This window comes from Bubalus bubalis, chromosome X (genome assembly GCF_019923935.1).
Source record: "Bubalus bubalis isolate 160015118507 breed Murrah chromosome X, NDDB_SH_1, whole genome shotgun sequence".
NCBI classification, from domain to species: Eukaryota; Metazoa; Chordata; class Mammalia; order Artiodactyla; family Bovidae; genus Bubalus; species Bubalus bubalis.
The window spans coordinates 32,775,744-32,802,399 of NC_059181.1; the positions used below are offsets into that span (position 1 = coordinate 32,775,744).

The 26,656-nt window shown below is 36.2% G+C and overlaps 1 protein-coding gene across 8 annotated transcripts in view; it reads right to left on the reverse strand.

The window, feature by feature from the left end:
- DMD (dystrophin) overlaps nucleotides 1–26,656 on the reverse strand; it is a 2,402,664-nt gene that overhangs the window by 2,256,572 nt on the left and 119,436 nt on the right. For 2 of the 8 annotated variants that reach the window (XM_045164452.1, XM_045164449.1), the window contains exon 1: nucleotides 16,698–17,054. The exons of 1 other annotated variant lie outside the window; for it this stretch is intronic. In XM_045164452.1, the coding sequence (XP_045020387.1) occupies nucleotides 16,698–16,728 (31 nt within the window). In that variant the 5' untranslated portion in view covers nucleotides 16,729–17,054. Of the gene's footprint in view, nucleotides 1–16,697; nucleotides 17,068–26,656 lie in introns of those variants that run through there. 5 more of the 8 variants (XM_025277235.3, XM_045164450.1, XM_045164451.1 and 2 more) reach the window with 5 other exon arrangements.

Consider the following 26,656-nt stretch of genomic DNA (forward strand, 5'->3'; position numbering starts at 1 on the left):
ATATACAAGGGTAGAATTGCTGGGTTGTACAGTAATTGCATGTTTAGTTTTAGAAGAAAATGTCAAACTGTTTTCTAGAACGGCTGGACCATTTTACATCCCCATCCCATTGAGGCCCAGTCTCTTCATCCTTGTCAGCTTTAGTGCTGTCACTCAAAAAACTTATTTGCAATAAAATTGTATCTATTTAAGGTTGTGCAACATGATTTGATATGCACATACACAGTGAAATGATTACTATAGTAAAGTTAACATAGCATCATCTCACATACTTATCCATTGTGATGGCAGCACCTGAAGTCTATTCTCTTAACACATCTCCAGCATTCAATACAATGTGATTGATCACAGTCACCATGCTGTACATTAGATCTCTAGAGTTAATCATCCTACATAACCACAATCTTGTACTTTAATTGATATCTCCCCATTCCCTCCAGCTCCCCACCCCTGGTAACCCCCTCTACTCTCTGCTTCCATGCATTTGATCTTTTTAGGTTCTACTTATGACTGTGACTGGCGGGCTCCAGGCCATGGGGTTGCAAAGAGTTGGACATGACTGAGTGATTAGTATACTACTATTTACTTATGACTGAGATTGTACAGGTTTTTTTCCTTCCATGTTTGGTTGCAAGTTGTCATCTTTATCTTATAAAATGGGAATATTGTTATGAATGATCTATTTTTATACAGTATAATTTATTTTTATTGCAAAATTCTTTCTGCCCTTTCTCCGAGGGATTGTTTTAAATTTGCCTTGACGTCCTCCCCACCTTATACACCTCAGGACAAATCACTGAGTGGTCAGCGTCTCTTCTCTAAAACATCTTAAAATGAAATAACTACTTTGTTTCATATCTCAAATACATATACATATCTCAAATACATATCTCAAATACATATCTCAAGCTTGTTTAGGTTAAAAAATGCACCTCTTCTTCAAGAGAGAGATTGGAAAACTAAGAGTCTGATTTTTCCAGAATATTCACAGATAGCAATTGGGAAAAGGGAAAAATGATAACAAATGTAAGAGACAAAAGAAAGGACTAAACTAGTGTAGAATCAAGGAAGAACATCTAAGGTATGAAGGAGGCAGTTAATACTGACAAGTGTCACTGAGAGTTTACAAAGACAGATGATAGAAAATGTACATGAGTTGAAAATAGCTAAAAACAAAACAAAATGATATGAACAACCAAAATATTCTAGAGTAAAATGGAGTATGGGGAATTAAAGAAGGAAATAAAACCCAATGACAAAATCCATACCTTCAATACTTATATACATTAAGCTCCAACCAGGATTAAAGTGCTTTTGTTATCATTTAAAATGTTCATAAAAAAGAATAAAAGTATCATTATTATAGCATGGTCTTATATTTAAACAGCTGTAATAACAGTGTGCAATGAAATTTTAAACACCAATTAACTTATTGAAAAATTCCACTTGGCTCCGGGAAGGTTCTATACAAACCTACAGAATGTACAATGCCAGGCGTGAACGCAAATGGGGGATTTGTTCCTGGTTCAGAAGAAACAATGGCAAGCAAAAACAACTGATGGGGATGGGTTTGTGTAACTTAAAACAAAATCTGATTGATAAGTATTAGTCACCTGTATACACACAGGGAATTACAACACTGCTATGTGTTACAATGGGATGTGACAAGGTAGAGAAATTTTATCTACTCTGGGAGTTTTGACTTCTATTCAGAGGGAGTGGCTGATAAAGGAAATTGATATTATCTAGGTGAAAGAGAGAAAAGAAAGAATAGTAAGTATAAAAGCCCTGTGGTAAAAAGGAAGCAAGGCCTATTCAAATAACAGAAAGAAAACCAGAAAGGTGGTAAGGCGGGGGAAGCATTACAGATGAAACCAGTATCTAGATCTTGTTTTATTTTCTTTTGTTTTCCTTATGGTCAACAGAAGCTACAATTAAGTGGGTGCTGATAAAGCAGATGGTGATATTATCATACTTTGCTGACTGGATGAATTTTAGAGAACAGAGTGAATGGGGAAGAGGTGAAGCAAAGAAACCAGAAAGGAAAGTGCTTCTGTATTATGAGTGAGAGGGAGAAGCTTGATTATACAATCAGAACCCTAGTATGAGAGAGAAAATAAAGAGAAGTGGATCAAAAGCGTTCAGGAGATAAAACCCACAGGGATTGGCAGTGGTTTAGAAATAAGAGGGTGAGAGAGATAAAAGTTTCAAGGATGAAATAGGTTTCTGGCTTGTGAAAATGGATGGTTAGGTAGTACCATCCACTGATAAAGGGAACAGCGAGAAAAGCTCAGGTTCTGTGGCGTAGATGGGAAGTTCCACTTGGAGTGGAGATGGCTTTGTCACATATAAATGGAGATGCCGACCAGGCAATTGAAATTACAGTTCTGGAATTCATTGCAGAAATCTGAGCTAGAGGTATAATGTAGCCAGTTATCTGCAAATAAGTGTTAATAAAACCACATGCATGTGCGTGGGTACAATGAGTGTGGAAGGGATTATAGAATCAGAAGACAACCCTGCTAGGACTGACCTCTGAAGAATTAGTATTTAAAGGCTGAGTAGAGAGAGCAAGCCCATGAAGCAGACTGAACAGGAACATCCAAAGAAATGGGAACAAGCCTAGGAGAGTGCAATGCACAGATCTCAAGGAAGACATTTTTTAAGAAGGGAGAAACGCTCAATACTGACCACTGCTTCAAGTTCAAGAAAGAAGTGGAAATTTTTTCTGAATTGGTTTTACTGACATGGCATTCTTTACTTCACTTGAACTAAGTCAGGTGAAGTTTGAATAGAAAAAAAAAAATGAAAGCACAACATTTTGAGGGAAAAAAAATCTCAATATCTAGTTCAACTAATGGATATAAAAAGTAGAAATATATTACCTTATTTTATTTTTATATTTATATCATACTATCAGGATAGTATGATAATTCCATTTATAATGATGTTTTCTTAAAAATTATCAAAAACAAATAGTGTTTCACATTAAAATGAAATGACTGATAGCTTCTTAAGGAATGAAATAACTAATTGGGAAGTGAAATATGGATATAACAAATCATTTTCCCATTTTTTCCCCAACTGTGTTGTAGTTTTCTTTATATTTTCCAAATGGAAGAGATTATTTCAGTTTTGTTTTAATAATAGCAATTATATTTATTATTTATACTACTGACTTTATATATATCAGTAAAGCCACATTATTCCTGTTCACATTTTGTTGCTGTTCAGTCACTAAGTCGTGTCCAACTCTCTGCAACCCCATGGACACATGGCTTCTCTGTCCTCCACTAAATTTTATTTCTGTGGGCCCAGTCCTTGTTTTTTTCTTCATCTAGCATAGTAGCCTATGTACAAGTGAAATAAAATCAGGAAGACATCTAGTGAGATCCTTCTGAGGAACCTGCTGTAGATGATTACAACAGATCAAGCCAAGTTCACACAGTCAAAAGGCTGAGAAAGGAATAAAACATGAAAACAAGTCAACTATTATGGATTATCATCATAGATAGCCCCTGAGAAGGTCTAGAGGATAGATATGAGGTTTTTTAGGACATCTCAGTTTTGTTTCTTTTTTTTTAAATCACAAATAAGGCTTTTAATTATTTAGCTTCTTACTTATAGTACTCACATAACAGAAACTGAAAAATCCATGTTGTTATTTAGTCGCTAAGTCATGTCTGACTCTTTGCAACCCCATGGACTGTAGCCCACCAGGCTCCTCTGTCCGTGGGATTTCCCAGGCAAGAATACTGGAGTGGGGTGCCATTTCCTTCTCCAATTTTTTTCTTTTAGCCAATTGATTTTTTTTTTTTTAATTTGGGCCACATCCCAAGGCATGTAGTTTCCTGACCAGGGATCAAACCTTCACCCCTTGCATTAGAACGCAAAGTCTTAACCACTGGACCACCAAGGAAGTCCCAGGACATCTCAGTTTTTAATCTAAGAAACTATAATAGGCCAGGTTCTGTAGTTTTTAAGTGAACATAAATTTTATGAGTTTTTAAATTTTTTAAATTTAAATTTATTTATTTTAATTGGAGGCTAATTACTTTACAATATTGTATTGGTTTTGCCGTACATCAACACGAATCTGCCACAGGTGTACACGTGTTCCCCATCCTGAACCCCCCTAACACCTCCCTCCCCGTACCATCCCTCTGGGTCATCCCAGTGCACCAGCACCAAGTAACCTGTATCCTGCATCGAACCTGGACTGGTGATTCATTTCTTGTATGATATTATACATGTTTCAATGCTATTCTCCCAAACCATCCCACCCTCTCCCTCTCCCACAGAGTCCAAAAGACTGTTCTATACATCTGTGTCTCTTTTGCTGTCTCACATAGAGGGTTATCATTACCATCTTTCTAAATTCCATATATATGTGTTATTATACTGTATTGGTGTTTTTCTTTCTGGCTTACTTCACTCTGTGTAATAGGCTCCAGTTTCATCCACCTCATTAGAACTGATTCAAATGTATTCTTTTTAATGGCTGACTAATACTCCACTGTGTATATGTACCACAGCTTTCTTATCCATTCATCTGCTGATGGACATCTTTTAAAGGAACATTCTTAATAAAACATATTTAGTTTTTATTAGAAGATACATGATTCTTTCCATTTTCTGATTTGTTCTATCTCCTTTAGAGCTCTGGCAGACACTCTCCATCAAAATCTGAGAGGTTTTGGCAGCTGACTGATTAAGAACCTGAATCCTTGGGTTACTCTGCTACTATTAAAATCCTGACTCCAGTACATGCAAACTGAGCTACTGTATGCAAATTCCTTAAGCTCCCTGTACCTCAGTATCTATATGTTAAATACAAATGTCTATATCTCCTCTCTCCCAGAACTGTAATGAGCATTAAGTGAGATGCATATAACATACCCAGAGAAATGCTTGGTATGGAAGTTATATATTATTTTTGAAGACTAGGTGGACCACAAATACTGTTATGTACCTACAAGGGACCGCCAATAATTGTGTGTGTGTTTAGTTGCTCAATTGTGTCTTTGGGACCCCATGGACGGTAGCCCTCCAGGCTTATCTGTCCATGGGGATTCTCCAGGCAATAATAATGGAGTGGGTAACCATGCTCTCCTCCAGGGTATCTTCCCAAGCCATGGATGGAACCCAGGTCTCTCACACTGAAGGAGGATTCTTTACCATCTGAGCCACCAGGGTAGCCCAACTGTTTAGGTAGGATATATCAATGCCACATTAATTCTTGTCTATGAATCATTGTTCCTTCTGCTATTCTCTAATTCACATCTCCATATGCCCAAACTCTAAGGCCTACTTATAAATGTGGATTCATCAATAAAACTTTCATAATCATATAATCTATAAGTAATCATTTATGGCTGATTTGTACCATGGTTTATAACTCCCTTTACATATTACAGTAGTGGTATTTATGAGTATATGTGTGAGTGTGTGTATAAGTGCATGCCTATTTTTCTCTGACTTTGAGCTGTAATTTCATAAAAGGGAGAAAGAATATTGCAGGTGTTCTACTATGTATATTTATAAGCAAGTAAAATAAAGTAAAGCAAGTGGAGTTGCTCAATATCATATCATTCTATCTAGTCCTACTTCCCCCCAATCTAACTGGTAAGTACATTACACTCATCCATGACTAACTTTCAATTACTCAAGTACCGTCTAGCTCTTCAGTATAATTCCAGTCTTATTTAAACTGAATTGTCAATGTTTTCTAGGTATTTTTACCATTTTTCCAGATTTAAGGATAATCAATTTTACTAATGGTTCTCAAGAAATCTTAGACACTTTTCCAATAAACATCTATATTAACTAAAATAACATTAAGGTGCAAACCTACATTGTCATATCTATCCAATTCTGTATTCTCTAAAGGATGATTTTTCATGTTGCTTAACAACTCTGACTGAGCAATTGAAATTCAGACTATGATAAATGTTTTACACTGAAGGCTCATTTCATTATACAGTAGTCAGTTGAAATGGGGTTTCCGAAGAAGGTATTTTTAGGAAGCACAGAGTACATGAAAAAGCTAAAGACATTATACAATTTAAATATTTATTGAAGCTTTTCTACTAAGGCAACATTTTGGTGATATCTCATAGAAATACCAATACGGGAAAGGAAATTAGGGGTAACTAGATGGTAGAGTCTGTGGAAACCAAGACACCTGGTGCTGTGAGTGAGTTTCACATTGACAAAGTCATTAAATTGGAGAAGGAAAGGCACATTCCTCCTTACAGACATATTATTTCCCTTAGGATTTCAACATTCATTCTAGATACCTCTTAGATGATTTTCTGAAGTCTTTTTGTCTCCCTTTCTGAATTCCTGACTTCCTTCTCTTTACACTCTATATGACCTTTGTAGCTAGTCTCATCTATGCTCATTGCTGCTGCTGCTAAGTCACTTCAGTCATGTCCAATTCTGTGCGACCCCATAGACGGAAGCCCACCAGGCTCTGCCATCCCTGGGATTCTACAGGCAAGAACACTGGAGTGGGTTGCCATTTTCTTCTCCAATGCATGAAAGTGAAAAGTGAAAGGGAAGTCACTCAGTCATGTCCAACTCTTAGCAACCCCATGGACTGCAGCCCACCAGGCTCCTCCTTCCATGGGATTTTCCAGGCAAGAGTACTGGAGTGGGGTGCCATTGCCTTCTCTGATCTATGCTCATTAAGGACATTAAATCAAATTCCTAATGATTATACAGCAGAGGTGATGAATAGATTCAAGGGATTAGGTTTGGTAGACAGAGGGCCTGAAGAACTATAGACAGAGGTTAGTAACACGGTATAGGAGGTGGTGACCAAAACCATCTCAAAGATAAAGAAATGCAAGAAGGTAAAATGGTTGTCTAAGGAGACCTTACAAATAGCTGAGAAAAGAAGAGAAGCAAAAGGCAAAGGAGAAAGGGAAAGATATACCCAGCTGAATGCAGAGTTTAGAGAATAGCAAGGAGAGATAATAAAGCCTTCCTAAGTGAACAATGCAAAGAAATAGAGGAAAACAGTAGAACGAGAAAGACTAGACAACTCTTCAGGAAATTGGAGATACCAAGGGAATGTTTCATGCAAGGATGGGCACAATAAAGGACAGAAAACGGCAAGGACCTAATAGAAGCACAAGATGTTAAGAAGAGGTGGCAAGAATACACCAAAGACCTACACAAAAAGTCCTTAAAGACCTGGATAGCCATGTTGCTGTTCACTCACCTAGAGCCAGAGATTCTGGAGTGTGAAGTTAAATGGGCCTTAGAAAGCTTTACTGTGAACAAAGTTAGTGGAGGTGATGGAATTCCAGCTGAGCTATTTCAAATCCTAATAGATGATGCTGTTAAAGTGCTGTACTCAGTACATCAGCAAATTTGGAAAACTCAGCAGTGCTCACAGGACCAGAAAGATCAGCTTTCATTCTAATCCCAAAGCAGAGCAATTCCAAAGAATGTTCAAACTACCACACAAATGTGCTCATTTCACATGCTAGCAAAGTAGTGCTCAAAATCCTTCGAGCTAGGCTTCAGCAGTATATGAATCGAGAACTTCCAGATGTACAAACTGGATTTGGAAAAGGCAGAGGAACCAGAGATCAAATTGTCAAGATACAGTGGATCACAGATAAAGCAAGGGAAGTCCAGAAAAACATCTACTTCTGCTTCATTGACTATGCTAAAGCCTTTGACTGTGTGGATAACAACAAACTGTAGAAAATTCTTAAAGAGATGGCAATACCAGGCCACCTTACCTGCCTCCTAAGAAATCTCTATGCAGGTCAAGTAGTAACAGTTAGAACCAGACGTTAGAACAGTTAGAACAGACTGCTTCCAAATTGGGAAAGGAGTAAGTCAAGGCTGTATTTTGTCACCCAGCCTATTTAACTTATATGCATCATGGGAAATGCCAGGCTGGATGAAACACGAGCTGGAACCAAGACTGCCAGGAAAAATATCAACAACCTCAGATATGCAGATAATACCACTCTAATGGCAGAAAGTAAAGAGGAATTAAAGAGCCTCTTGATGAGGGTGAAAGAGGAGAACGAAAAAGCTGGCTTAAAACTCAACATTTAAAAAACGAAGATCGTGGCATCTGGTCCCATCACTTCATTGCAAATAGATGGGAAAAAGTGGAAACAGTGTCAGATTTTATTTTTCTGGGCACTGCGGATAGTGAGCACAGCCATAAAATTAAAAGATACTTGCTCCTTGGAAGGAAAGCTATGACAAATCTAGACAGCATATTAAAAAGCAGAAACATCACTTTGCTGGCAAAGGTCCATATAGACAAAATTATAGTTTTTCCAGTACTCATGTACAGATATGAGAGGTGGAACATAAAGAAGGTTGAATACCAAAGAATTGATGCTTTTGAACTATGATTCTGGAGAAGTCTCTTGGGAGTCCCTTGGACAGTAAAGAGATCAAGCCAATCAATCCAAAAGGAAATCAACCCTGAATATTTATTGGAAGGACTGATGCTGCAGCTGAAGCTCCAATACTTTGGCCACCGATGTGAAGAGTCAACTCATTGGAAAAGACCTGGATGCTGGGAAAGATTATGGGCAGGAAGAGAAGGGGCGACAGAGGATGTGATCATTGGATGGCATCACTGACTCAATGGACATGAGTTTGAGTAAATTCTGGGAGATAGTGAAAGACAGGGAAGCCTGGCGTGCTGCAGTCCATGGGGTTGCAAAGAGACACAACTTCGTAACTGAACAACAGGAGACATTAAGTCCCCAATAAAGAAGTAGGCTTCACATCCCCAGGTTCCCAGCACCCATGCTCTCCATTAAAAACTTATTCTACACCCCCAATTCTTCCCATTATTCTAGCTCCCTTCAAGTCTTCTCCTTCTAAATGGTACTATTATCCACCCAATTCTACATGCCATAGAAAGTACCACATCCAACTCAATACTAATTCCTATTGACTCCATCTCCTAGGTAAATCTTAAATCAATTCACTTCTTTCAACTCTAATGTTACCATTTAAGTTAACATCATCTTCTTTTGTCCCTGGAGAAACTACCAGATTGAGAGCTTCAGACTGATAGCTCCTCATCTACTCTTAACACCTTCTAATCTCTTTTTCACAAAACAGAATACTATTCTTAAAAAAAAAAAAGCAAAAATAACACAAACATACTCATTTCACCTCCTTAACAGAAACCCTTAAAAGCTAATCATTGATTTTACTATACAAAAAAAAAAAATCATTGCCATGAGCTCTCAGGCACTGAATGATTGGATCCCAGGCCACTGTATCAACTGCATGCTTATTTAAACTGCCCCACTTATGAAAGTCTAGGAAAGCTGACCGTCGTTTAGTTCTTTTGTCATAGCATGTTACACCTTCACATCTGTTGATCCCTCTGAATGTAACATTTCCCTCTTTTTCCCTTGGACAACTATGAGCCAACTCCATTCTGCACTGCCATACTTTGAATGCTGATTTGTTAGGAATCCTTTCCCCAATTTCTAATACAAGTCTAGGTCTCACTAGTATACATTTTTCTAACAAGGTTGCATTATTTTGTAGTCCTTACAATGAAATTTAAATTGCAGTCCCCAAATGCAATGTAAATAGTGCCTGAACATTATATATATATATATATATATATATATATATATATATATATACACACACACATACACACACTGCTAAGTCACTTCAGTCGTGTCCAACTCTGTGCGACCCCATAGATGGCAACCCACCAGGCTGCCCCGTCCCTGGGATTCTCCAGGCAAGAACACTGGAGTGGGTTGTCATTTCCTTCTCCAATGCATGAAAGTGCAAAGTGAAAGTGAAGTCGCTCAGTCGTGTCCGACCCTTCGCGACTCCATGGATTGCAGCCTGCCAGGCTCCTCCATCCATGGGATTTTCCAGGCAAGAGTACTGTAGTGGGGTGCCATTGCCTTCTTCGATATATATATATATATTTCCTCTCCTAAATTCTAATCCCAGTGAGTGCACTTATTTAGAACATTATCTCCAGAACATGGCACGGTACCTGGCACAAGTAGGTGCTCAACATATCCTAGTTACATGACCAAATGCATGAATAACAAATGGTTCCTTCTTCAAACACTGGTCACCGAAACCCACACAATACAAACTTTAAGGAGCCACTTCCTCTGATACTTTTATTTCTGGATTTATTTAGAGAGCCACTCTATTTCTAGACATTTAAAGGAAAACACTGCAAAGTCCATAGGCTTGAGTGAAGTAAACTCAGTGATAACACTTGGTGCTCTCTGACATAGCCCATTAGAGACAGGGTATGTATACCTAATCCAGAGGAATTCTCTAGCTCTTCAGCAGCTGTTCACAAGGCTCCTGACCTGCCCTTCAGGCTCTACTAAATCAGGATTCCCCAGCTGTCTGAGCTTCCAGTAAGCTCTTTCAGTTACCACCTACATGCCAACACTGCTTGTATCTAGTTACATTCTTTAGAGTCTAGTTTTCCCTTTTCCTTCCTAGTTATTTTCCAATATATGAGAGCCACTGAGGTTCACCACTTTCATACATAATTTTATCTGTCTCTCAACTATTTTGGAAACATTTTGCCTGCTTAGTCAGCAATCTATTTCTAATATTGCCTTCATGAGCATCTATATATAAAGGAATTACTCAGCTTGCCTTTGATGAAAATACTTGTGCAGTTCTGACTCTGATTTTTTTTTTCTTTCTTGTGTCTTTAGTTTGACCTCACACAGTTTCCAAGGCTAATATCTGCACTTGTAAGAGTGTGCTGACTCCTGTGCCCTTTAAGTCAGCACTTAGCCCGGGCTAAGGTACTATTGCTGCTGTAATCTGATAAAGGAGCAGACAAGTTGTGTGCAAATAAAGATGGGTGCCAAGAATGAGCAAAAAGCCACCGATGTTTATGCCCTTTTATAGTCCTGATTCCATGACAGTCTTCGCGAAAAGCAGAGTGGGAGGAGGGAGAGCAATTTAAAACAAAACAAAGCAAAAGCCAAGAAGAGGGTGAAAACATTGAAAGGTTAACTCCTTTATTTGCCCATAATTGGGCATAATGAGACATGATAGTGCTAATTGTGCTCAATGAATCCTGGCCTTTTTAAAACATCAATTATTTCATAAGGTTAGAGATAAAGAACAGCTAAAAGTTGAAGATAAACTGGCAAAAACCTGTATATTATTTTGGCATATATAAATCCCTCATTGCTGTAATGCCTGTGATTGGGTTGAATTTACTAAATATATTTATTAAATATTTATTAAGTGTAAACTAAGAATGTAACAATGCAAGCATTTTTTAAAGTTTCTTTAAAATTCTGTTAACTGTATAAAACTCATTCAGCTACCTACATTCTGACTTTATCACATGGATAAGCATTGGCTTCCATACTATGCACTTTAATATTCCTTCTGTTCATTAAAGCAACCCAGTTTTCTCTTAAAAATAAATAATAAAATAAAAATAGAGGCAACATTCTTCCTCAGATTCTAAATATGTTAAAGTAGCCTTAGATACATTTCAGCTTTAAAAATTAATATATAGGAAACCATTTTTCTAACATTTAAAATTTATGGAAAACCAGTGGCTTAAAATTATATGGAATCAAAATACTGAATTACCAGTTCTGGAAGATTCATTTATCCATACCCAAAACAACAACAGCATCAACATTTTACCAGCATAGCATCAAAATGACAGTTCCTTTCCAGTTAAAGGATAATTGTTAATTCTCCCCACCTTTCTTTGGTGAAGAATGGGGTGAATAATGACAAACCAAAAGTAAGGCACTGAAGCAGAAGGGAAAAGATAATAAGGAGACTGGGGAGAAACTGATTTCCAAAGTCAATCCAGATTGCTGAGGACACTTGTTTTCTCTGGGCTGAGTATCATTACAGACTATGCAAAGTCACCTCTCGGGACTGTAGGGCCCCAGAAAATTGCTCTGTGTCTTCTTTCGCCTATCAAAATTCTGAGGTCTTGTGAATGAATATCAGAACATAAGGACTGAGCACAGAGCTGGATGAAAATTTTTTCTTAAAATGGTAGCCTGAATGGAAGACTCCAGCTCTGGGAGCGAGGGCATTGACCTCGGCTTTTGTTAATGGGCATGTGGGGGATTCCGTGTGGTCACAAAACTGGGACTCTTCTAAGCATGAATGAGCAGGGCCATTCCCTTTCTTCACCCTCATTTGCCTGCAGCTTGTCAGAATTGTGGCTGAGACATTTAAGATTCTCCTAAACCACTGGAGCCATGGCTTTTGGTTTTGTGGCCATATTCAGGGCAGAGCAGTAATCTTGAATGGGGAAAGAAAAAGGGCATGTCCCTTTGAGTTAAAGCATTTCAGAATTTCTGGAGGAGCCATCTGGTTTAAAAAGGCACTAGCAAAACTCTAATATGCTGTAATATTGAATACATGGGAAAATAAGCTTTTAATACCCTAATTTTTGGAAAAAAGCAAACCAAATCATCTTAGCTGCTACTCTTCAAACTATCATTTGCATATGAGTGACTCACAAAAAGCAGGGTTACTCTCCCTTTCAAGAGAGGCTATCAGAATCTCTGAAAGACATTTTCACTTACAATATTAATTAGAGGAAGCTTGATATTTTACAAATATAAAGATGTTAGGACAATTCTACATGTGACAGAAGTAGACAAACCCCTTCCAAAATGGCAAAATAATAAACTATACTTTAGCACTGCCTGGGCTTCCCAGGTGGCTGAGTGGCAAAGAATCCACTTGTCAATGCAGGAGATGCAATGCGGGTTCAATCCCTGGATTGGGAAGATCCCCTGGAGAAGGAAAGTCAACCCACTGTAGTATTCTTGCCTGGAAAATTCCGTGGACAGAGGAGCCTGGTGTGCTACAATCCAGGGGGTCTCAAAGTAGTCAATCAAGATTCAGCAACTGATCACACACACACACACACACACACACACACACACACAGCACTGCCAACCTATTTTTCATATCTGTATTAAAATTAAACTTCAGAACTCCAAATACAGTATGAGTATTCCTCTGTCAATATTGTACAGCATGAAATTCCAAGGACTTTTAATGAATGGATGTTTTTAAATGAGGAAAAAGATGAAGACCACAAGGTGTTTATTTTTTTGCTTGTTTGAGTTTTGAAGATCGGTCTGCTCCATGGACCATACTGCCAAAAAAAAAAGTTTCATGAAATTATGCTATGGTACTTGGCTGCATTTAATTAAAAAAAAAAAAAGTCTTCTCATATCCCATACCACAGCCTATATCTTTCCCAACAAAATGTTCCTATATGAACCAACTGCCTTGATAACAGAACACAAATCTCATAGGACTATGGCAGGACTTTGTGAGAAAGAAAACTGTGGCCTCCCTCTGAATCCAATCACACCCTGAATGTGCTGTATAAAAATAAACCAAGGTCATCATTATTCCTTCTCACTGTGATTTGGCTTGCCTTCAAACTACATACTCTGTATATCTGAAATAACTGCACCGCCTCCATTAACTGAGTTTGACATCACTTTAATCAATGTATCTTTTCAGAATGAAAGGCAGAAATGTCAAATTCCTACAATTATAAACTCCTTTAACTCTCTAATCTGCATTAAGTAAAAGCCTGTCTTTGAGAAATAATACATACTTTAAAGAAATATAACTAGCATCAATTTTCTTTTAAAAGGGAAGGGGTAAAAGAGATTGAACCGCAACAAATCTCTTCATACAGAGATGATTTCCAATGAAATGTTCAAAGCTTAAGTCTGCAAGTGCTTCACTTATATTGGCTCCTCCCAAGTCCTACCTGATTTTGTATTCATAATTTTGTATTAGTTTTCCAAAAAGAGTCCCCTTCCTTCAATTGTTCAAGCTCAGGCCCCATAAAACCTACGTCTGCTTCTTCCTTTATGGTTTGTGATGTTTTGTCATTACTCTTGTCAGTATCTATTCAAATGAGGTCTATTTAAATAGAAAATAAAACATATAAACAGAAAATTTGGAATATATATATGTATAACTCAATCACTTTGCTGTATAACTGAACTTAACAGAGTATTGTAAATTAACAATACTTAAAAACGAGTTTAAAGAAAGAAAATTATCTTTATAGAAAAATTAATTTCCAATGAATTTTCAAGGTCTCTCTTAGGTAACTCAGTACTCTGTGATTTAAATGTGCATGTGTGTTTATATAAAGATACAGAGTCACACGAAAATATCATGTTTCTTGCATTTGCAGTGCAAGAAAGAATGGTTTAATAAAAAATATGATAAATCATTTTTAATAAGTTAGGGAAATATTACAGCAGAAAGTGGAAGGGTAAGGAAAGTTTGGGAAATCACTTTGTTTTATTTTTGTGATAAAACCATGATGAAAGATAATAAAATAGAATTTAAAAATCTTGACTTTTTCAGAGAACAAAGATTTTAATCTCTTTTATTAAACCACCCAAGTGGTTAAGAACTTTACAATTTGTTTCACATGTAGCAAATGACTTGGCCTACAGATTTCAAATGTATACTTTAGGACTAAAGAGGAAGCTGTATTAATATCTCTGTCCAAATTATGAATTTATATTTCAGTACTGTCTAGCTGGAGTAGTATCAACCAATACCTCTCTTCCTTAAATAACAAATTTGCACAGAACATTTTTTGGTCTTTAAGTTTAGAGTAACAATTATAATGATATTTTCTACTGTATTTTCCATACTGCTATGCCACATAAGAGACACAGAGGGCTTCTTATTAAGAAGTATATTATTTATTTAGATCAGCAATCTCTTTTTCATAGTTAAGATGACCTTAAAACACTCTGCAAATGAAATTCTAAAAGATGATATTATTAGACTTTAAGAAAATTTGCATCATTTAAAAAATTCTAAAGAAATATATAATTTGGAATCAATTATTTGATTCTTTGCAAAACAATATTTAAGTAATTCTAAAAGTAAGCAAGACTTATGTTAATACAGTGCTATTCTCTATTAATTGGTAACTATTTTGGTTAAAACCCAACCAAGTGTACTCAAGTTTTTCAAACCAATGCAATTTAAAAAACTGGATTCAAATGTCAATACATTCAAAGAGTAGTATGTTGTCAGTTAATAAAAGTTAATGTATAATGTAACTTTGTGAATATCTTCATTTTCTCTTAAGAAATTCATTGCCATTTAGCCTAAGTATTACCTGATCATGTACTATAATAAAGTCCTACAGGGCTTGTCCAAAAAGGTTAGCTTTCTTAAAATTCTGATTAAGAATTTAAAAAGTCATTCGAATATCTATGACAAAGCAGATGGCTTGTTTATCTTGTTCCATGTCAAAATTAAAATTCTGCTGCTCTCCCTAAATTGCTCTATATACTGGTTTATGGTTTTAATTTTATAGCTATATCAATTGATCAAGTGATGAGTATGTGTGTATTAAAAAGAACAAACATATGCTTTATATTTTTGTAATATCTGTAAATTAAATGGCTTTTCAATCAGAAATCAATTCTTATATCCGTCAAAGAAATTTATAAAGGAAATTATATAAAAATGTTTTACTACAAAATCCAGTATCATCTTTTGTAAATCAATACATGCACACTGTTGATTTCTTTCCACAATTTTTTCTCAGAGGTGAAACTTCTCTTGTGACTCTTTTCCCAGAAGTTTTGAATAGTTACTTATTTAGAGAGATTTCACTTCTTTTATTCTTAATTATAGACCCTCATATCTATTTCAGGGAATGACTATAATCCACAAGTCAAAGGCAGGTAAGAAAAGAGATAATCTTCATCCACCTCTTTGGGACACATTGTACTCCTCATATATTATTTGTATATATTATTTTTACTGTTGTGACATGGTCAGTTTTTACATGTTTTATTAATCATTTTTACTTTCTTATACAAAAAAGTTGGAGTTTATATAAAAAAGTCAAACTAAAACGTTTACTGAAAAGTTAGGTCATCAGAGACATGAAGCAACACTGTGACTTAAATGCAAATTATGATTAGAAGCCCCTCATGTTTTTCTGTTGTTTTCTTAATAAAAGTACCTGGTAATTTGATAGCAGAGATCATATCATCATTTGAAATAATTTTTAATGATATGTTACAGAAAAGAACATTCTAAATACTAAATGTAGTATGAGAAGGGAACTTTTAAATTAAATATTTATCAATACTTTTCTCAACCTCCATTTATCCATCACAAAGCATTCTATTCTTTATCTTCCCCCCATAATAAGCCACATAAAACTTTTCTAACCTTGAGGCATCCACATGTCATTCCCATAGAGCAATTAGTTCATTGAGAATATATGTCAGTTCAGTACTCCACATGTAACTATTACTGAATACAAAATATCAAATAATCATGATAATAACTCATATACACAAACTATTTAACAGCAATTTAAATTGTTACAAATACTCCAAGCCAGTTATGCATATTCTATTACTGGAGTAGTTTCTTAAATAAGAAAGATGTGTTTTTTGCAAAAGAAAAAGCTTAAATGCTAAGTCATTTATATTGAAAAGTTTTCCCAGTGAGAAACATGTACACCTGCACATATATATGTGTAATATATATATATATAACATTTATGCTTAATCACAATCCACTATAATAAGTTTAAATCAATCTGCCTAATCAGTGAGCTTGCCACAAACTAAAAGTTATGCCGCAGTAAAAAATATTTTTAGTTACTTTGTACTTACAACAGTCCTCTACTTCTTCCCACCAAAGCATTTGGAAAAAAGAAAAGTATATATCAAGGCAGCGATAAAAATCTTGGTAAATTTTCTCTCAACTTTATTGCTTCAGTAGGTTTAGGAATGATGAGAAACCAATCAACTTCAGCAGCCTTTAAAAAATAAGACTTCAGTTTTTTTTTGTTTTTGTTTTTGTTTTTTTCTATTCGTATTCTCTGAAGCTAATTGCCTCCAAGATCTGAGTCCTGTAAGGGGAAAGTGAGTGATCCCAACACTGAGTGAGTCAACATAGTAACTGATGCCAGGATTCTGTAGAGGCCCCTGGATATTTTGAATTCCAGGACCTGCGCAGAAGCAAGTGACCCGCCTTTTCTCTCAAGTTGGTTTCCCATAATAGGACTGCCCATGGCCACTACATATAAGGTTGTGCTTCCAGCATGGCAAGTCCTGTGAATTCAAATAGTGTTCAACTGTGTTCTCATTAATATCTAAACCATAATAGCCCAGGGGATATAGTATTTGCTCTCAAAGGCTTCTTAACATAAAAACTCTTTGGTACACAACTGTAACAAGACTTTCTGAAATCTCTATGCACATTTCCAGAATATCAGAGCAGAAAATTCTGATCCAGATTAGCCTTTTAAATGCCTTTGCTTTTTTTTCCTTTTTTTAAACTTTCTCAATAGCACTAAAACTTTCACTCCACTGAACAAAAAGAAATGCCCAGAATAATCTATGCATTTGTTATATATCCACTGTCTACCAAACTTAATTTCTACCCTGGGGATCCAATCAAAAGTCATATATTGATGCCAACAGTCTGAATAAGAGAAGAAACAGCAGAATGAAGCAGCTGAGCTCTGAAGGCAGAATGTGTATAGCTCTCATGGGAAAGGCTTCTGCTAAAATAAAGAATACTTTAAGAATGAAGTGAAGAAATCCCCCTAAAATGCTCAATTGTTGTTGTAACTGATGATACAAGTTTTTTTCCACTAACAAATTACTCTTTCTTCAATTTACTTGCTTAGATTTATTTAAAACATCCTCTTAGACACTGAGTTAATGATCAACTATGTAATGATTCTCAGAAGTTTTCTGTATTAAATGAACACAACTGTAACACACCATTCAACATGTTTCTAAACTATTTTTTGCTAAGAGAAGGCTTCTTTATCTCCTTTCTTATTTTTAATTTTAATGCAATAGGTGAGCCCAATATTTATAGGAAATACTGGTAACACATTTGAGAAAGACATTTCTTCTGCAATTACAATAATCTCTGCTAAAATTATTTGTTTGAGTGTTTTTATAGTACCATTTGTTAAAGTGACAGACTCATTTTTCTATGTCAAGCATTCAATTGCTTGGCACAGAAATAAATTGTAGATAAAAATAGGAAAAAAAAACCTGACATATGGGAGTCAGACTACGTTTACTTTAATAGTGAGTTATACATTTTACATTTTGGAATATCATAATATTACCAATCTCCTCAATAAAATCTGTATGAAATAAAACACAAGCCCTGATTTTAATTTGTGGGTAACTGTACTTAAATTACTATCATCCCAAGTAGATTTAAAATTTTCTCTATAGGTCAGCTCATCTCTTTAGTGTGGTTGTCTAAATATGTATATAACAAACAATTTTATGAACTATGCTAAGAGAAATGTTTTAGGAATTACATGGATCCACATCTGCATGTTACATTTCCTGTCCTATGCAATGGCATGCAATACTGCTCAGAGTATAAGTTCCTTTACACCTTGCATCATGAGTTCCCTGTAGATATAAACCCACATTTCAGCCAACGTACATGTACAGTTTATCAGGGATTTGTAAAGTGTAGTCCATGAAGCAGCAGCATCAACATCAGGTAGGAACATTTTAGAAATGCAAGTACTCACGAAACCTGAAAAATGAAAAAAACTCGGAGTAGGACACAGTCGGAGAAGGCAATGGCACCCCACTCCAGTACTCCTGCCTGGAAAATCCCATGGGCGGAGGAGCCTGGAAGGCTGCAGTCCATGGGGTTCCTGAGGGTCGGACACGACTGAGTGACTTCACTTTCACTTTTCACTTTCATGCGTTGGAGAAGGAAATGGCAACCCACTCCAGTGTTCTTGCCTGGAGAATCCCAGGGACGGGGAATCCTGGTGGGCTGCCGTCTATGGGGTCGCACAGAGTCGGACACGACTGAAGTGACAGCAGCAGCAGCAGGACACAGTACTCTGTGTTTGACAGGTGAGCTAATTCACAGCCAGTTTTGAAAATCCCTGAAATGTATGTTTCCAAAACAGCTCTGGCTCCAAATATACCCAAAACTTGCCTTGGTTAATATCTAAAGCAATATCCAAAGTACCAAACACTAATAGATCTGAATGCCCTTAGATACATCTTGTCTTTCAGCCTTAGTCAATAATCAGGATTTGTTGGGCACCTGTAATAAATTTGACATTAATGTAGAATACTCACACTTCTCTTAAGGTTTTATAATCTAGGTGATAAGATACACTTAATAAAACTGGAAAAAATGAAAGGTACATGAAATAAAATTTGGCCTAAATACAGTGAACTCTAGTTCAGACCTTGTCATTACTTTCCAGTGGTCACTTACATCTCTCATTTAGTCCCTACAATAACTACACTGGACAGCTTTTAGGAGCATCATTACAAAAATGACTGCTCAAGGAATTTGCTCAAGTTCCCATTGTTAATAACCGGCAAAGCAGAATTTTTCAAAAACTTATTTTAACTTTTTATTTTGAAATAATGATAGATTCACATAAAGTTTCAAAGAAAGTATAGAGAGGTTCCATAAACTCTTCACTCATTTTTCCCCCAACAATTGTATTTAAGATAACTATAACACATATCAAAACCAGGAAATTGACACTGATATACTTTATATATTTCTGTCATTTTATTATGTGTGGTGATTTGTATAACCACACATCAATCACAATACAGAGCCATTCTATCAGCACACAAATCTTCTTCCTTCTTTTATAGTCACACCAAACACCATCTCCAGTAGCCTGGTACCTACTAATTTGTTCTCCATCAATATAATTTAGTCATTTCAAGAATGTTAGATAAAAACAATCATTCAGTATATGACCATCTGAGATTAGCGTTTTTCACTTAGCATAGTGTCCTAAGGATCCATTCAAGTTGTTATCTGCATCAAAAACCTGTTTACTTTTATTACTGTGTACTATTCCATTTCATGGATATATTATAGTCTGTTCAGGCATTCATTCACTGTAGACCATTTTGGTTATTTCCAGTTTTGGGTTACTACAAAAAAACCTGCCAAACAATCAACTATATATATTTTTCATTTATCTGGATTAGTGCCCAGGAGTAAAGTTGCTGAGTCATATGGTATGTATATATTTAGTTTTTAAAAAGAAACTACAAAAATATTCTCTTGAGGGTTTGTATCATTTTATATATATCTGCCAGCAATGTGAGTGATCCAGTTTCTCCACATTTTTCTTGGTATTGTCATATATACATATATATATGTGTGTGTGTATATATATATACATTTTTGTCTTAAGCAAGTAGAGATATATCCTGGCAGTCTTAATTTTAATTGTCTGAATGGTTACTAACACTGAACATTTTTTTATTCTTGTTCTTATTTTCCATCTGAATATACTTTTCAGTGAAATGTCTGTCCATATCTTTTGCTTATTTTCCAACTGGATACTTTGGTTGTAACTGCTGAATTTTCAGTAATCTTTATATACGCTACACATGAGTCCTTTGTTAGATACGTGTTTTACAAATATATTCTCCGAGTATGTAGCTCATCTTTTAATTTTTTAATAGAGTAATTCCAAAGCAAAAGTTTTAAATTAAAAAAAAAATTTTCAATTTATTGAATTTTTTCTTGCATGGTTATTTTGGTATCTTGCTCAAGAATTCTTCATCAAGTTTTAACTCATGAAGATTTTCTCTTAATTTTTCTTTTTGTAATATAATTCTATACTTACATTTAAATGGATTTTATTTTTAAAATTTTATTTATAGATTGATTTTTAGCCACTCTGCATCACTTACAGGATGTTAGTTCCAAGGGACTGAAACTGGGCTCACAGGCAGTGGAAGTTCAGAGTCCTAACCACTATACTGCCAAGGGAATTCCCTTAGAATTAAATTTAAGTTCAATTTTGTATACAATGCAAAGTTTCTTTTCTTCTTTTTTTTTTGCTTACAGATTTCCAATTACCTCAATGCCATTAGTGGAAAAATCATCTTTCCCCTGAATAATTTTTGTACCTTTGTCAAAAACCACCTGGGCACATTTGTGCGGATCTACTTCTGCAATTGCGCCTCTGTCCTATTGATGTATCTATCTTCCAATACCATACTGCCTTAATTACTGCAGCTATATGATTAAGCATTAGACAGAGTTATTTATCCCACTACGTTATTCTTTTTAAAAATTACTTTACAGATTCTAGGTCCTGTGTCTTAACATAAAGATTTTAGACAAATAGCTCTATGGACCTAACAATAAAATATCTTCTTTAATTTTGAAAAGGGTTGCATTAAATAGATCAATTTGGATAAATTCCATTTTTATCATGTTGAGTCTTATAATCCATTGACACAGTATATACTTACAATATTTAGGTCATCTTTAATTGATTTTGTCATACTGTGCTTTCTAATAGTGCTTTGTATTGTGATCATATTGTTTCTTTCATATGTCTATACTAATATCACTATCTGTATTGTATGTGATTGCACAAAAAAAGAGAAAAGAACACAGGTTCCCAAAGTACTATTTTGAAAAAGAAACACATTAAAATACAGAACTTTACTTTATCAAAAGCACAAAGCATCCACTTCTGGACATATATCAAGACAAAACTGTAATTCAAAAAATTACATACACCTCTATGTTCATAGCAGCTCTATTCACAACAGCCAAGACATAGAAGCAACCTAAATGTCCACTGAAGATGAATGGGTAAAGAAGATGTGGTACATATAAATGGACTACTACTCAGCCATAAAAAGAATGAAATAAGGCCATGTGCAGCAACAAGGATGCAACTAAAGATTATCATACTAGCAAAGTAAGTCAGAAAAACAAATACGATATGATATCCCTTAAACGTGGAATCTAAAATATGACACAAAAGAACCTGTCTAGGAAAGAGAAAGAATCACAGAAATAGAGAACAGACTGATGGTTGCCAAGGGGTAGGGGGTTGGAGGATGAATGGCCTGGGTTGGGGTTAGCACATGTAAGCTTTTATTTATGGGATGAGTAAACAACATAGTAAGAGACCTATACTTAGTATCCTCTGATAAACTATAATGGGAGAAAATATTTTTTAAAAGATGTATAGACATATATATATATATATATATATATATATATATATACACATATATATCAGATCAAATCAGATCAGTTGTTCAGAGTCATGTCCGACTCTTTGCGACCCCATGAATCGCAGCACGCCAGGCCTCCCTGTCCATCACCAACTCCCGGAGTTCACACAGACTCACGTCCATCAAGTCAGTGATGCCATCCAGCCATCTCATCCTCTGTCGTCCCCTTCTCCTCTTGCCCCCAATCCCTCCCAGCATCAGAGTCTTCCAATAAGTAAACTCTTCGCATGAGGTGGTCAAAGTACTGGAGTTTCAGCTTTAGCATCATTCCTTCCAAAGAAATCCCAGGGCTGATCTCCTTGCAGTCCAAGGGACTCTCAAGAGTCTTCTCCAACACCACAGTTCAAAAGCATTAATTCTTTGTTGCTCAGCCTTCTTCACAGTCCAACTCTCACATCCATACATGACCAAAGGAAAACCCATAGCCTTGACTAGACGAACCTTTGTTGGCAAAGTAATGTCTCTGCTTTTGAATATGCTATCTAGGTTGGTCATAACTTTCCTTCCAAGGAGTAAGCGTCTTTTAATTTCATGGCTGCAGTCACCATCTGCAGTGATTTGGAGTCCAGAAAAATAAAGTCTGACACTGTTTCCCCATCTATTTCCTATGAAGTGATGGGACTGGATGCCATGATCTTCGTTTTCTGAATGTTGAGCTTTAAGCCAACATTTTCACTCTCCACTTTCACTTTCATCAAGAGGTTTTTGAGTTCCTCTTCACTTTCTGCCATAAGGGTGGTGTCATCTGCATATCTGAGGTTATTGATATTTCTTGCGGCAATCTTGATTCCAGCTTGTGTTTCTTCCAGTCCAGCGTTTCTCATGATATACTCTGCATATAAGTTATGTAAACAGGATGACAATATACAGCCTTGACGTACTCCTTTTCCTATTTGGAACCAGTCTGTTGTTTCATGTCCAGTTCTAACTGCTGCTTCATGACCTGCATACAAATTTCTCAAGAGGCAGATCAGGTGGTCTGGTATTCCCATCTCTTTCAGAATTTTCCACAGTTTATTGTGATCCACACAGTCAAAGGCTTTGGCATAGTCAATAAAGCAGAAATAGATATTTTTCTGGAACTTTCTTGCTTTTTCCATGATCCAGCGGATATTGGCAATCTGATCTCTGGTTCCTCTGCCTTTTCTAAAACCAGCTTGAACATCAGGAAGTTCACAGTTCACATATTGCTGAAGCCTGGCTTGGAGAATTTTGAGCATTACTTTACTAAGGTGTGAGATGAGTGCAATTGTGCTGTAGTTTGAGCATTCTTTGGCATTGCCTTTCTTTGGGATTGGAATGAAAACTGACCTTTTCCAGTTCTGTGGCCACTTCTGAGTTTTCCAAATTTGCTGGCATATTGAGTGCAGCACTTTCACAGTATCATCTTTCAGGATTTGGAATAGCTCAACTGGAATTCCATCACCTCCACTAGCTTTGTTCATAGTGATGCTTTCTAAGGCCCACTTGACTTCACATTCCAGGATGTCTGGCTCTAGGTGAGTGATCACATCATCGTGATTATCTGGGTCGTGAAGATCTTTTTTGTACAGTTCTTCTGTGTATTCTTGCCATCTCTTCTTAATATCTTCTGCTTCTGTTCAGATCAGATCAGATCAGTTGCTCAGTCGTGTCTGACTCTTTGCGACCCCATGAATCACAGCACGCCAGGCCTCCCTGTCCATCACCAACTCCCGGAGTTCACTCAAACTCACATCCATAGGGTCAGTGATACCATCCAGCCATCTCATCCTCTGTCATCCCCTTCTCCTCCTGCCCCCAATCCCTCCCAGCATCAGAGTCTTCCAATGAGTCAACTCTTCGCATGACGTGGCCAAAGTACTGGAGTTTCAGCTTTAGCATCATTCCTTCCAAAGAAATCCCAGGGCTGATCTCCTTCAGAATGGACTGGTTGGATCTCCTTGCAGTCCAAGGGACTCTCAAGAGTCTTCTCCAACACCACAGTTCAAAAGCATCAATTCTTCGGCGCTCAGCCTTCTTCACAGTCCAACTCTCACATCCATACATGACCACAGGAAAAACCAGAGCCTTGACTAGAAGGACCTTTGTTGGCAAAGTAATGTCTCTGCTTTTCAATATGCTATCTAGGTTGGTCATAACTTTTCTTCCAAGGAGTAAGCATCTTTAATTTCATGGCTGCAGTCACCATCTATAGTGATGTTAGGTCCATACCATTTCTGTCCTTTATCGAGCCCATCTTTGCATGAAATGTTCCTTTGGTATCTCTGATTTTCTTGAAGAGATCTCTAGTATAACTGAGTCACTTTGGTGTACAGCAGAAATTAATAGAGCATTGTAAATCAACTATATTCCAATTAAAGAAAGAAGTGCAACACTGATTACATTGAAGGCTTACATTAGCATGTTTTTAAATTACTTTCTATAGTCTACAGTTTAATTTTTAAATATAAATTTATTTAACTGGAGGCTAATTACTTTACAATAGTGTAGTGGTTCTGTCATACATTGACATGAATCAGCCATAGTGTACATGTGTTTCCCATTCTGAACCCCCTTGCGACTTCCCTCCCCATCCCATCCCTCTGGGTCATTCCAGTGCACCAGCCCTGAGCACCCTGTCTCATGCATCGAACCTGGACTGGTGATCTGTTTCACATATGATTTATTTTTATTTTTAAAATTTTTATTGGAGAATAGTTGATTTACCATGTCATGTTAGTTCCAGATGTACAGCAAAGTGAATCAGTTATACATATACATATATCCATTTATTTTAAGATTATTTTCCCATTAAGGACATTACATAGTGTTGAGAAGAGGTCCATCTGCTATACAGTAGATTCTTAGCCTATACTTTTAAGACACATGTTGTAAAATGAAGACTGGTTCTTGCTTACATTTGAATACTAACCAGTAATCCCTCTATCATAACATGGGTGGACTATTATTTAGAAAGAGCTGATTAGGGTAAACTTAAAAGTAACAAGGAGTGAATTCTCAAGAAATTGAAAACCTTAATGGCAGCATTTTATATTAATTGTTAGGGGTCTGAATCATTTCCCCCACTTATGTGATTATCTAAGATAATTTTAAGCACTATGACTAATAGAGCTTCAAAGGATAAACAAGCTGGGAATAAACAGGTATGATAACTAAGATTTTTATACAAAGTTCACAAATTTATTGACTTGGGAAAAAAACATTTCTAGGCTATTTCCCTTCTCCACAATGATCTATATTGGTTGAAATGTTATATATTCTATAATGGCATATATTCATAGATGATTTTTAAAAAAATCTTATTGTTAAATAAAGCCAATGGAGAAATGTGTTGGTTATGGGAAATTTATTGGCACTGAGGCCAGCAAAAAAGAAGGCAGATGTGATTCAGACAATTTGGTGCTTGTTCATATGTACACAAAAGCTTGCTGGTATTTTGATAGGAATTGCATTAGAACTATAGATTAACTGCAGGTAAAATGACAGTTACTCTATTATAGTCCTTAGTCCGTGAACACAGTGTTTATACCCTTTAGGTCTTTGTTTTATTTTAGTTTTTTTTTTTTTTAAGTTTACAGCATATAGGTCCTGTATATGTTTGTTATGTTCATAAGTATACCCTCTTTTTGGAGTTAAGATGTTAAATTTTAAATTTTGATTTATAATATTTCACTTCTTGTATATAGAAATATAATTGATTTTGTACGTTGATCTTGTATCTTGAGATCTTGCTGGACTACTGAGTTCTATGAGCAATTTTGTAGAATCCCTGGGATGTTTTACATAGCCTATCATAGCATCTGCAAATAGGGACACTTTTAACTCTTCCATCCTGGTTTTTTAAGCTTTTCTATATACTTGTTAGCATTTTTGTGCTGGCTAGAATTTCCACTACTACAAAAGTAGCAGGAATGAAAGCATGTATCTTTGCCTTGATCGTGCTAAAAAAAAAGCTTTAAAATCTTTCACCATTATTATGATGTTGGCTATAGAATTTTTGTCATCTCACATGCTAGTAAAGTAATGCTCAAAATTCTCCAAGCCAGGCTTCAGCAATATGTGAACCGTGAACTTCCAGATGTTTAAGCTGGTTTTAGAAAAGGCAAAGGAACCAGAGATCAAATTGCCAACATCCGCTGGATCATCAAAAAAGCAAGAGAGTTTCAGAAAAACATCTATTTCTGCTTTATTGACTATGCCAAAGCCTTTGACTGTGTGGATCACAAGAAACTGTGGAAAATTCTGAAAGAGATGGGGATACCAGACAACCTGACCTGCCTCTTGAGAAACCTATATGCAGGTCAGGAAGCAACAGTTAGAACTGGACATGGAACAACAGACTGGTTCCAAATAGGAAAAGGAGTACGTCAAGGCTGTATATTGTCACCCTGCTTATTCAACTTCTATGCAGAGTACATCATGAGAGACTCTGGGCTGGAAGAAGCACAAGCTGAAACCAAGATTGCCAGGAGAAATATCAATAACCTCAGATATGCAGATGACACCACCCTTATGGCAGAAAGTGAAGAGGAACTAAAAAGCCTCTTGATGAAAGTGAAAGTGGA